This window comes from Fistularia commersonii, chromosome 14, assembly GCF_037954325.1.
Source record: "Fistularia commersonii isolate RoL2024-O1a breed Wild chromosome 14, RoL_Fcom_v1.0, whole genome shotgun sequence".
Lineage (NCBI taxonomy): Eukaryota > Metazoa > Chordata > Actinopteri > Syngnathiformes > Fistulariidae > Fistularia > Fistularia commersonii.
Window position 1 is genome coordinate 3630848 of NC_141297.1, and position 13925 is coordinate 3644772.

General features: G+C 47.0%; 1 protein-coding gene across 1 annotated transcript; it reads right to left on the bottom strand.

Moving 5' to 3' along the window:
• Window positions 1–3217: 3217 nt before the first annotated feature.
• On the bottom strand, window positions 3218–13925 carry LOC147226922 (uncharacterized). Its single transcript, XM_086159624.1, has 6 exons — window positions 13528–13925; window positions 7179–7329; window positions 7025–7092; window positions 6793–6902; window positions 5240–5331; window positions 3218–4967 (listed from the first exon to the last, which is right to left on the bottom strand). Exons 1-6 carry the CDS (start codon window positions 13792–13794, stop codon window positions 4294–4296), a joined length of 1362 nt encoding a protein of 453 aa, XP_086015750.1. The 5' UTR covers window positions 13795–13925; the 3' UTR covers window positions 3218–4293.

Genomic DNA, 13925 nt, shown 5'->3' on the forward strand with positions numbered 1-13925 from the left:
GGACTCCCAGGAACTCCAGATCCTACTGTGATGACGTGATCTGATGTGAAGTGGAGAAGGTTATATTCATGAGCGTTGCGTTTCCTCCGTGACAATTGTCGCCCTCCTCCTCTTCCCGCTCGTTCATCCCTCCATCGGGTTTATTTCTGGCCTTTTTCTTGTATTTTCGCGGTGCCTTCGGAGGTGGGTTTTTAACCTGGTGTGGGAAAAGCCCTTAAATATTTCAGCCTCAAGAAACATGCAAAAAGAATGGAGGTGGAGGGGGAGGGGACAGGGAGCGGAGGACAGCCGCTAACTTCTTCTTTATTTCTATTCACTCATTTCTTGATGATTTGATGATCCTTTATTGCAGGTTAAAGGATCATTTCCTGTTTATTTCTGGATTCTTCACATCCACCTGGAGGAGCCACCCTGAGAGACAGGAAGTGAGTCGGCCTTTGGCTTCCTGTCTCTGCTGTCAGTCACTTCCTGTTTGTGCCGTCAGTTACTTTCTGTCTGTCCTGTCAGTCACTTCTACAAGGCACTGTCACTCACTTCCTGTCTATGTTGTCAGTCACTTCCTGTCTGTTCTGTCAGTCATTTCCTGTTTGTGCCATCAGCTACTTCCTGTCTGTTCTATCAGTCACTTCTTGACGGCACTGTCACTCACTTCCTGTCTATTTTTTCTGTCAATTCCGGTCTGGTCTGTCAGTCACTTCCTGTTTGTGCTGTCAGCTGCTTCCTGTCTATTCTGTCAGTCTCTTCTTGACGGCACTGTCACTCACTTCCTGTCTCTGCTGTCAGTCACTTCCTGTGTGTTCTGTCAGTCACTTCCTGTTTGTGCCGTCAGCTACTTCCTGTCTGTTCTGTCAGTCACTTCTTGACGGCACTGTCACTCACTTCCTGTCTATTTTTTCTGTCAATTCCCATCTGTTCTGTCAGTCACTTCCTGTTTGTGCCATCAGCTACTTCCTGTCTGTTCTGTCAGTCACTTCTATAAGGCACTGTCACTCACTTCCTGTCTATGCTGTCAGTCACTTCCTGTGTGTTCTGCCAGTCACTTCCTGTTTGTGCTGTCAGCTACTTCCTGTCTGTTCTATCAGTCACTTCTTGACGGCACTGTCACTCACTTCCTGTCTATTTTTTCTGTCAATTCCGGTCTGGTCTGTCAGTCACTTCCTGTTTGTGCTGTCAGCTGCTTCCTGTCTATTCTGTCAGTCTCTTCTTGACGGCACTGTCAGTCACTTCCTGTCTCTGCTGTCAGTCACTTCCTGTGTGTTCTGTCAGTCACTTCCTGTTTGTGCCGTCAGCTACTTCCTGTCTGTTCTGTCAGTCACTTCTTGACGGCACTGTCACTCACTTCCTGTCTACTTTTTCTGTCAATTCCCGTCTGTTCTGTCAGTCACTTCCTGTTTGTGCCATCAGCTACTTCCTGTCTGTTCTGTCAGTCACTTCTATAAGGCACTGTCACTCACTTCCTGTCTATTTTTTCTGTCAATTCCTGTCTGTTCTGTCAGTCACTTCCTGTTTGTGCCATCAGCTACTTCCGGTCTGTTCTGTCAGTCATTTCCTGACGGCACTGTCAGTCACCCCCTGTCTATGCTGTCAGTCACTTCCTGTGTGTTCTGCCAGTCACTTCCTGTTTGTGCTGTCAGCTACTTCCTGTCTGTTCTGTCAGTCTCTTCTTGACGGCACTGTCAGTCACTTCCTGTCTCTGCTGTCAGTCACTTCCTGTTTGTGCTGCCCGTCAGGGGAGGACAGAGGTGGGGCGGATGGAGGGAGAAGAAGGAGGAGGAGGAGAAGGAGGAGTATCTGACAGTAAGATTTATGGACCAGATCTTTGATGCTCAGACAGAAGTCCTAGACGGCGGCGCCTCGGTTTATGAGTTGAAAAGGCTCTGACAACCAAACCAATTGGAAAAGAATGAATTGGTTCCCGACCTGCCAAAATAATAGCTTTCCCTTACGTTTTAAAGTGATTCGGTGCTTAGGAGAGACTACAAAACTCCTTTTCTATGCTTAGGACTCTGCTTCGTATCCATGGACTCCGTTCTGGAACAGACCCACCTTCTCTGTATTCCTTACCGCAAAGATCTGAAACACTAACGCCTCATTCAGGCTCTGCTACTTGATTAAAAACAACAAAAACACATGTAATTGAAAAAAAACAAAGCGCTGAACCTATGAGGAGCTGAGTTATGAGTTTCTTTCAGTGGATGCAGTATGACTGAACTATCTCAGCTAGTGGTCAGAAGCTTGTTAGCAGCATTCTGGCAGCATTTTAGCAGCCTATTGGTAGCCTATTAACAATCTGTTAGCAGCATGTTAGCAGCCTGTTAGCAGCCTTCTAGCCACCTGTTGGCAGCCTGTTTGCAGCCTTCGAGCAGCATGTAAGCAGCATGTTAGCAGCATGTTAGCGGCCTGTTTGCAGCCTTCGAGCAGCATGTTAGCACCCTGTTCACAGTATTCTAGCAGCATGTTAGCAGCCTGGTAGCAGCATATTGGTAGCCTGTTAGCAGTCTGTTTGCAGCCTTCTAGGAGCATGTTAGTAGCCACGAGCTACTAATAGCAACGAGCTAGCAGCGTGTTAGCAGCCTGTTATAAATTTGTAAGCAACCTGTTAGCTACCTTTGAGCAGCCTCTTAGCCTGCTTAGCTGCATGTTGACAACTAATTTGTGAGCTGAAACATTTTCTGTTCAGCTAAATGTAGACCACATTTTTTCTGCAAAGTTGTCAGTTGGTACCGGCTTTGAGCATCACGACCTCAGAGAACATTTAGAACACACACACACACACACACACACACACACACACACACACACACACACACACACACTCATAACAAGCTGCAGAGTGAAATGAAGCCCACGACACAGTCAGACAGACAATCGGACAAAATCATTTTAATGGAGGGAGCGGGAGGATGTTTCTCTGGAGGGGAAGGCTGGAGGCGGGGACACACACACACACACACACACACACACACACACACACACACACACACACACACTCTGTAGATATAGCACCAGAAATAGCCCTGAGAGCAGCTCGCCATGAATATTTCAACTCTTTTCACCCCCTTTTCCATCTCCTCCTCCTTCGCTCTCTCCTCTTCCTCTATTTTTTCACCTCTTTAAACTTTTAATCACGCCCCCGCCTCATCTTCCTCCTCCTCCTCCTCCTCCTCCTCCTCCCCACCCTCCCTTTGTGTCCGGGTGTGACGAAAGACGAGCGCTATTTTGTCGAAATGGGACTTTTGTTTTATTAATCTTATGTACAGACATTTACAGCCGCCGTTAATGGAGAAACGTCAACTTCCTGTCTTCTAACCAATCATCCCAGGCTCCGCCCACTCGCGTTCTTCAGGGTGGAAGCAGGGTCGTCAATTTAAAAACACACACAAAAAAAAAACCCACACAGACAATTAACAATAGAAAAAGCCCCCCCCCCGGCAGATAATCAATAATCGGCTGATCGGCTGTTGGTGTTGACGACGCCATTTTCCAAATGTGCAAGATTTCCCTTCCCTTTCAAAATGAAAGCAACGCCAAAACTAAAATCCGAGCGATTGTTCGCGTCGGGGTAACGGATGGACTGACCCATCGGATTTTTGACGATGTATTGATAGAAATATTGATCAGCAATTTAAAAAAAAGGCTTATTTTGTTAAGGAAGGGAAAGGTTACATTTGGACTCGACTAGGCTAGGCTAGGCTAGCAGTTTTCAAGTAGTTATTCTAAGCTAGGCTAGCCTATGCATACTCACAGGAAGCGCCCTTCACAAGGCATGTTTTGAGTGAGGCCGAGGGCGTCGCCATGGTAACTGAAGGGAACTCACTCAGGAAGGTCCTCTAAAAAAAAAAAAAAGATCTTGAAAATTTCCAATAACTCGTGTTTAAAGCGGCGAAAAAAAAGTCCCTTAATGTGGCGGGGAAATAAACCAGGAAGCGGATTTGCAGAGTGTGGCAAAAAGTCCCGAAGAGATCCAGAAGGTCCCGAAGAGATCAAGAAGGTCCCGAAGAGATCCAGAAGGTCCTGAAAGCCTGGTGGGAAATAATGGGATGTCCATCGATAGAACCGAATCAGAGGAAATTAGATTTTCAAGAAATGACCCCGAAAAACCAGCGATTAAATGAAAATAATTTCTGGAGTCTTCTGGAGGAACCCAGACCTCCAAGGGGGGAGGAGAAGGAAGAAGTCGCCAGTCCGACTCTCCGTTGCTCAGCTGACCGAGTTCGTGTTTGTGACCGGGGTGAAGACGGCGTGCTCTTCTTCTCCTCCTCCACCTTCTCCTCCTCCTGGTCTCCTTCCTCCTCACAGCCGCAGAATGAGGAACCCAGTGAGAAGGACTAAAAGCAGAGGAGGTGGAGGTAAAGAGGCGGCGGCCGCCATCACCTCGGCTTTCCCTCTGTTTCTTACATTGTTGGGTCTAGTTTCTCCCTTCTCCTCCTTCTTCTCCTCCTTCTTCTTCTCCTCCTTCTTCTCCACCTTCATCTCATCCTCCTCCTCCTCCTGCTTCTTCTTCTCCTCGCCCTTGTCTGAAGTTTTGATCGTCTCCTCTTTCTCCTCCACCTTCATCTCCTCCTCCTCCTTCTTCTCCTCCACTTTCTTCTCCTCCTCCTCCTCCTTCTCCTTTATCTCCTCCTCCGCTCCTCCCCCCAAGTCTTCCACGTCCTCTACTTCAGTAGGCTGAACGTCCAAGGAGTCCTCCTGGGAGAAGCTGGAGGAGGTGGTGGTAGCTGGAGGAACATCATCATCATCTTCATCATCTTCATCATCATCATCATCCTCCTCCGCTTCCTCCTCTGTCTCCTCGTCCTCCGGCGGGGTCGGGCCGATCGTCGCGGGAGGAGGATGAACCGTCGACCCGACGACCTCCAACTCCACCTCCGTCTGCCCCTCATCTTCCTCCGAGTCGAGGGAGGGGTCAGAGGTCGCGGGAGGAGGGCTGATCTTCTCGTCCTCGTCCTCACTCTCCTCCTTCTTCACTGAGGGACAGAAAAACAGTTCCCTCAAACCCGGGATTACAGATTACAGATTACTTTACTATGAATGGCAGGAGGTGAAAGCGGGAGGAGGGAGGAAGTGAAGGAAGGAGGAGAAGAGGTGAAGAAGGGAGGATGGGAGGTGAAGGAAGGGAGGAGGTGGAGGTGATGAAGGGAGGGGGAGGGGAAGGATGGAGAAGGTGGAGGATGGAGGAGAGAAGGTGAAGAAGGGAGGACAGGAGGTGAAAGAGGGAGGAGGTGAAGAAGGTCTTTACCGCAGAGGTTGTTTTCACACATCTCCAGGTTGTCGGGACAACGGGAGCACCAATCACCTTCCACGTACGGACGCTCGCCTTCATAGTTCCCCCTGAGGCCAGCACACACAGGTACACACACACACACTGCATCAGTTCACACAGGTATACACACACACATACTGCATCAGTACACACAGGTACACACACACACACACACTGCATGAGTACACACAGGTACACACACACTGCATCAGTACACGAAGGTATACACACACACTGCATCAGTACACACAGATACCCACACACACACACACACACACACACTCCATCAGTACAAACAGGTACACACACTGCATCAGTACACACAGGTATACACACACATACTGTATCAGAACACACAGGTATACACACACACCGCACCAATACACACAGGTACTGTATCAGTGCACATGCCTACTGCATCAGTACACACACCCACTGCATCGATATACGAAACACCTGTTACCTGAGTAACTCACGGATACACAACTCTTTTCAACATACACACTTTTGATCAACACATCAACGCACACACACATGCAACACATTTGAGATATCATTTGTGTACACAAGGGGGCGACATATTAATACACAATCAAGTGATATGACAGTACTGCATCCTCAAGAAATACTTGGATGGCCTTGTAGTACTAGTAATGCTCATCCTGAGAAGTACTCAGCAACTGGTATGGTACTCATACTGGTGATAAGTAGTATCATTGGTACTCATAGTAATAACACTGGGTAGAAGCTCTAGGAATTGTAGTAATACTGACACTGTAGTAGTTGTAGTAGTTATACTGACATTGGGTAGCAGTGGCAGTAGTAGTAGTAGTTGTTGTTGTTGTTATACTGCTGCTGTATAGAAATAGTCATAGTCCTAGTAGTAGCAATAGTAGTTGTAGTCATACTGACATCTACCGTGAGGCAGGAGAACTGCATGCCTCACCTAATGGCACAATGGTCAGTACAATAAACTAGTTACACACATACAGTTGTTGACAAAAAAATACTGTCCATAGGAAATGTAGTTGAAGTGTTTAATCATTTTAATAGCGACATACAGAGAGACAGCGATATAGTCTTAGTGCAGAGCATGCCAGCAGTCAGCTGTCATTGCGCAATCTACGGTGAGGCTCAACAGTTCGCTGCCTCACTGCACATCACTTCTCGCTATTTGAAGGGTAAATGTGAAAATTCTGCCATTTTGAATAAAAAAACAATCTAAAACTTGTGAAATTAAATGAAAAATGCATTTAAAGTGCAAATCAATGATATAAAAAAGAACCATTTAATTCTTTTTTTCATTTTACATGTTTTTCTTTCCAAGATTAGCAAGTGAGGCACGGCTTCTCCTGCCTCCCCTGACTGCATGTCACTGCTGATAGTAGTAGTAATACTGACACTGAGCAGTAGTAGTAGTAATAGTTGTAGTAGTAGTAATACTGACGCTGGGTAGTAGTGGTAGTATTAGTAATCTAATGCTGGGGAGTAGTGATAGTAGTAGTAGTTGTAGTGGTAGTAATACTAACGCTGGGTAGTAGTTGCAGACCAGGAAGGAAACCTTCTCCCAGCCCAGACCCTCCATCTGGTCGCAGAGATGAAACGCACAACCGACTCTGTGTGTGTCTGCCCACACCATCTGAAACACACACACAGACACACACACACACGTCAGGCACTAGACACAACATACACATGTGCATTACCTGTGTGGAGTGTATTTGTGTGTGTGTTTTTGTAGATTTTATGTGTGTGTGTTACCTGTGTGTAGTGTCCACACATCTTGTCTTCATCGCAGCTGTTGTTATAATAGTCGTAGTCCACATATTCTACAGTCACATGACAGGAAGTGGAACTGTTTTTCAATCCATTCAATGGCTAGAAATACTTTTGGCAGTACTCGCATGGGACTCACCCAGGAACCACTTCTCCATGGCCTTGGTGAGGTCCAGAGGACCCGTGTTGGCGTAGAGGTTCTCCCCGGTGTCCTCCAGCTCCGGGTTGTGGTTCCAGATGCACTTGGCGGCATACGCCTCCGCCTTCAGCTTCAGGGAGTCTTCCCACCGCTGCAGAACCAGGACCAGGACCAGGGTCAGGGCCAGGGGGGGGTATGGAGAACCACAACAAGCAGGACCTTCATCTGCATCGACCGGCACCGACCAATCGATTACCGATTGCAGACGAGGAACTAGTTTCTCTCTGAAGCAGCCAACCCCCACTCCCTGGGTGTAATTCAGCCTCCGGCCACATGGGGGCGCTCATGAGCAGACAGGATGAGAGCCTCAACCTGGACGACTTTTGGGTAGGGAATCTTGTATTGTTTTGTTTAACCCTTTATAAATAAGAATAAAACTCTATTATAGATAAGAAAAAGATGTTGCAAATTTAAAAAAAATACAAATATTAGGATGAGATAGTTTTGTTTTGGCTTCCCAAAGTCAACAAATTAATCGATGAAAAATAAATGAATAAACAGTCAAACGATCTTAATGATCTTATTATTATTATTTTACAAATTACTTTGTTTTTTTCCCAATTTTCTGATTAAAGTGGATATCACACACTCACACTCACCCGCACACACACACACATGTAGACACACAACCCAGCAAATCCCCATGGATTGCAATCACTTGCTTGTTTGTTTTTTTTAAAAACCTCTGACTTCATCCTTCGGGAGTTTTTGTTCTTTGTTGTGTGTTTTGTTTGTTTTATTTTAATAAAAACCATCCGACCCAGATTTGGGTGAAATTATTAAAATTATAAATTACAAAAGAAAAGTCAAATATCACCAGTATCATTTGCATCTTAGACACTGAGAAATATATTTTTTAAAATGAAATAGTGGAAAAAAAATGTCCTGTTTCTGTTTTTTAGCTAATAAAATTAGATTTTTAAAAGCTTAAAAACAATAATTTCTTTTTTAATTTCATATGAATATACTGTACCGTACAGTAAATGTAGATTCTATTCATATATATTTAATACATTTATATTCTGACAAGGTTAGAGGGACAGAAAACATCGGATCGCTTTCCATCTCTTTTCAATGTGTTCTTTGTGCGATTTGACCAATCGGGAAGCTCCTTTGTCAACAAGCCTCACAAATATCTATGTAAAAATATACAAAATGCATGCATTTATATAAAAATACATAAATGCATAAATGTATGTATTAACATATATGTACTTATATATGAATGCATGTATTTTTATATAATGACAATATGAATATATGCACATACATTTTTGTACATGCATATGAATTCATGTATTTATATATAATAAATATATGAATGTATGCATTTACATATATGTGCATATACTGTATATAAGGCTGGAAATGTCATAAAAGTGAGTTGTTTTTCAGCTGTTGTTTGGATCCTGTTCCTTCTGACCACCAATCAATGAGCCTCGCTGTACCCTTACACACACACACACACACACACACACACACACTCGATCCTGTTGTTACGGCCTCAGAACAACAGATTCCTCCATCAGGAAATAATAAACAAACTGTTTCCTGCTGTTTCTTCCAAAGCTTCTCCTCTTGTCTTTTTCCAAGCAGGATCTCTGCGAGCGTCGGTGGGTCTCCATCAAGATCTCAGTGGAGAACCTCCTGACGGCACCGCCATATCTATTTATCTTCTCAAGGTATTTTCTTCGGCTTATAAAGCCTATTCTGATGGTAGACAGACGTCTCATGATTTGAGTCATCGTTGCTAGGATACTGTGAGCTGGGGGGGGGGGGGGCAATAGGGCTCTCAGTGAGAGTTTAATATCCTTGTCGGTTCAGTGTGTGTGTGTCTGTTGGTTTGTGTGTGTGTGTGTGTGTGTGTGTGTGTGTGTTTATTTGTTCAACGCTGACACACAATGCACAACACAAACAATAGTCAGGGGTCTCCTTCACATTCCTCCGGCTCTCCAGGCGGTTCAACATCTGCTCTGCGTTATGAATTTCAGGTCATGTACATTATCCACACACACACACACACACACACACACACACACACACACAGGCACGCCCGCCCGGCAAGCAGCTGATTTGTGTTCAGTTCTTCATCACCCAGGCGTGATGTTTCTTAAACTCACTATTGTTTTATTTCTCTGATATATTTTTTTTTCTTTTTGAGTTTCAACCTCCTGGCCTGGTGTTGAACAACCAGCAGGGGGCGCTGTTGTCCCAGAGTCTCCCTCGTTATCAGCACCCGGACAATTAGCCTGCTAGCTTGTCGGCTACTTTTGACCCCTTGGTTGTCATGTAAGTAGTGCTAAATAGTTAGCTAAAGGAAACCCTATGATGTTAGCTTATTTAGACTGTTAGCTTGTTTGTTTATAAAGCCGATGTTTCATTTGAATTGCCACCTGGCTAGTTAGCCAATCGCTCGTGATCTATTAGCCTGCTTTTAAAGTTTACTATTGTTTTTTTCTTTGTCGATTTGCTAAGTTAGCATGCAAGCTGTGAAGCAAACACCTGGCACCCTAAGTTGTGGCTGGATGTCAGTGGAAGTTCAGCATTAGCATAATAGCTAATCACTTTATTTCCCGAGATATTACTGACAGGAGGTCAGAGTTTCCTGGTTTTTGGTCCAAACCGGTCCTGACCAGTTCCCCGGCGACCGAACCGGACCGACCCGGATCCACGTCCCCTCGTTCCGCAACACCTCAGTGGTTGAAAAAACATTTTGCAGACACTCGTCTGTCCGACAACCTCCTTCATTTCCTCCCAGTTAAGAACAATATCCTCCTGCTGCCCCGACACACACACACACACACACACACACACACACACACACACACACACACACACACACACACACACACACACACAACAGAAAATTAAAATGATAGAATATCCCAGTGGGGTTTCTATACTTGCAAAGATCCTTTTTAGACACACACACACACACATCTGTTCCCTCCCTCTCTCTCAAATCCCGAAATAATTGAAAAAACCTGATCGGACAGATCAATGAGGACGATCGGTGCCAGCAGCCATGAACACCTGGAACACTCGATCTTCCTCACCCTCTCCGGGATTACTGTGACTGAGTAATCTGAGTAATTTCCTCATTCCTTCAGATTTCAGATATCTGGGGGTCATCACTGAGTTATTACTTTTATTACTATTTCCTTTGTTTTGGATCAGCGTTTCTCAACCGGGTTCCAGATGCAAGGAGGTCCAAGACCAGGATGAGACCTGTCAAAGTAAAGTACACCAAGTAACTTGAGTATTGGTACTTTCACTACTCTATCTGTACTTCTTCCTTTCCGTCCCCATCGGAGCGACAATACTCCTCGACTGGAACCTCGGCCAAGAAACAGACGGTAGGGCGGCGGAGCTGAGCCAATCACAGCTCCCCCCTGGGGTGAGGGGCGGAGCTGAGCCAATCACAGCTCTCCCCTGGGGTGAGGGGCGGGGCTGACAACCGTCAATCATCCAACCATTCACCCTCTTATGCACATCCTTGGACATTCTTCAGTGAAGATATTTGAATGAAGCAACTGACCCCGGCCCCCGGACCCTTGAGGACCATGGAGAAGGAACCTGGTCCACCCATGGATGAGAACTTGGAGATATCTTGCAAACCGGTGACAGTTCTAATCCCTCTGAATCCAGGAAGTTGTCAATAAGAACAGAAAATAGAACCGTGTTCACACCTCTAATATTTATACTTGTTGTCATGGAGTATAAATACTGCACTTGCTGCCAGAGGGAAGTCTGGAAGGGGGATCTTCTCTCCCCGCTGGCCAGGGGACCGAGTTCTCCAGCTGGCAGGGATCAGATCCTTGGGTTCTGACAGAACTCTGAGGACAAGAATCTGAGACACGTCACGCATTTTGTGATTGAGATCATCAATGACGTTCTGGCCCAAAGGTGTCGTCCAATCACTGGGCGGTAGCTCTTGTCCCCAACACTGGATTATATCTACCAACCAATCGCTGGGCCGTATCTATCCCCCAATCACAGGGCCTTATCGAGCGTGGGATCATTGGGTGGTATCAATCGTGCGATCACAGCGCCGTATCTATCAGCCAATCATTGGGCCTTATCAGTTGTCCAATAACTGGATGTTACCTATCGTCCAAGCACCAGGCAGTATCTGCCGTCCAATCAACAGGCAGTACCTGTTGTCCAATCACTGCACTGTATCTGTCGTCCGGTCACCGGGCCATAGCTATGGTCCAATATCCGGGCCCTGTCTGTCATCCAATCAGCGGGCGACATCTGTTGTCCAATCACTGAGCCATATTTACCATCCCATTCTTGGGGTGTATCTTTGTAACCGGTAACCGAGCATTATCTATCGGCCAATCGCTTGGCGGTATCTGCCATCCAATCATTGGGCCTTATCCATCATGCAATCACTGGTGGGTATCCTCCATCCAATCATTGGGCCTTATCGATCGTCCAATCACTGGGCTGTATCTGTGGTCCAGTCACTTGATTGTATCACTAGTCCAGTTGTATGGCTGTATCTTTTTAACCAATCACAGGCTGTATCTTTTTAACCAACCACTGGGCTGTATCTTTTCAACCAATCACCAGGCTGTATCACTTTAACAAATCACAGGCTGTATCTTTTTAACCAATCACAGGCTGTATCTTTTTAACCAATCACAGGCTGTATCTTTTTAACCAATCACGGGCTGTATCTTTTTAACCAATCACAGGCTGTATCTTTTCAACCAATCACTGGGCTGTATCTATCGTACTGATACATGCACCAGGACATAAACAAAAAAAAAAAAGCTGCAAACCTCCTCCACCTGATCAATGTTCACCTGAATGTTAAGCACACACACACACTCTCTCTCTCTCTCTCTCTCTCAAACACACACACACACACACACACACACACACAGCGGTTGTCTGGTCAGCCGTGGGTTAAACTGACCGTTGACAAAATGCCAGTCAATTAGATTTTCTGAGCACAACGAGTAGCCCTGTGACACTGCGGTGGGGATGTTGGTGGAGGGTTGTGGTGGGTTTTGGTGGTGGTGGGGGTGACGTCATCATCTGCGCTTCCTCCGAACGGAACCTTTTGCGATTAAATTCGATTAAATTTCATCGGGGTTTTTCAGAATCCCCCCCCCCCCCCCCCCCCCCCCAAGCCCCACCCGCCCGATCCCTTGTCTGATAACGTTCATTCATCTTGTTTTTTCACTTCGCCTCCAAATCGACAGCAACCATGAGACACCCCGGGGTTGTTATGGTTTATTGTCGTAACCAATGGCGACGGGCGTGATTCGGTAACCAAGGCCGCGCGACGAACCCCGATGTTCGTTCAGACCCAACCTGACTTTTTTTTTGGTTTTATTTTGTGCGTCAATCCAGCTGAACGCCCCGGTTGGTCGCTGGGGCCAAGAGAGGGGGGGGTTTAACCTCCACAGATCAGCTGTCAATCACACACTGGACCGTTCAGTCTAACAATCGGACATCTTCATATATTTTTTTGGGAAAGCCCAGGGAGGATAACATGGAGAACACACAGGGGGAACCCAGGACTCCGGATATCCTGAAAAACACCAATCGGATGGCGGTACGACCGTCTCCAGGGGGCGTCAGCGAGCGCTCGGGAATAAACCCCGCCCCCCTCGGAGGCCTTCGACCAATATGAGGCCGGGAAACAAACCCGCAGCTAAAACTGAAATGTCTTTTCGGGCAAAATGACGAGAGTCTGTGCCCGCAGTTCCACCATTTGACCACTAGGAGCGTTTGACGTCCACGCCCGTCTTCTTCCGCAGGGATATGTCCACGTATCGGACCCGCCCCGCCGGAAGTCACTGGCTGTGATTCGCTGGCGGACGGATGAAGAGCCCTGACATGACCATTTGTTCGGTTGCCAGGACGACCAAATTTGAATACGTAAAAGAAAGCCTGGCGGCGTTGGAACGAGGCCCGGGTTCCCTCCCTGAGACCGACCGCTCCAAGACTCGGGTCTGAGTTTGATTAAGATTGTCATTTTCAAACACGCCCGAGAGAACCGAGCCAAGCGGGGAGGCCGAGCAGAACCCCGGTTCCAGGTCCGGGGCCTCTGGTGGACCCCTCCCCCCCCCCGCCCCCCGCCCTGCTGCATGACGACTCGATTGACTTTGTCACGTTCTCCGAGGACTTGCGGATCGTCATGGTTCGACATTTTTTTCCCCTGTAGGTGTCTAGAAGCCTAATCAACCAATCAGGTGGGGTGATAGGGTCGGAGTCAATATATAGATCTATTAAATCCATTAATTACTTCTAATTACTTCCGGCGTCTTACCAGCGGCAGCATGGCCGAGGCGCTGGGGGAAACCTGTCCCCTGTAGTGGTTGTGAAGCTCCACCAGCAGCTCCTCCTGGTCTTCATCCAGAGAGCTCCAGGCTCCCGGAGCCACCAGGGCCCCCAGGAGCAGCCAAGCCCAGAGAGGAGCCCCCTTCCTGGGGGGGACGCAGCGCCCGGCGGCCCCCCTCTCCGGCCTGGAAGGCCCCCCGCTAATGTCCCCTGGCCGGTGCATGATGGGAAACGGAGTCCTGTGGGGCTTATCCATGAGACGTCCAGCAAAAGTGAGTGGCCGTTGACGTTGTCTTTGAATAGAAGTGTGTGTGTATGTGTGTGTGTGTGTGTGTGTGCGGGTGTGTCGTCGGACCTTCTCAGTGCATCTCTCAGTGAGGAGGGCGC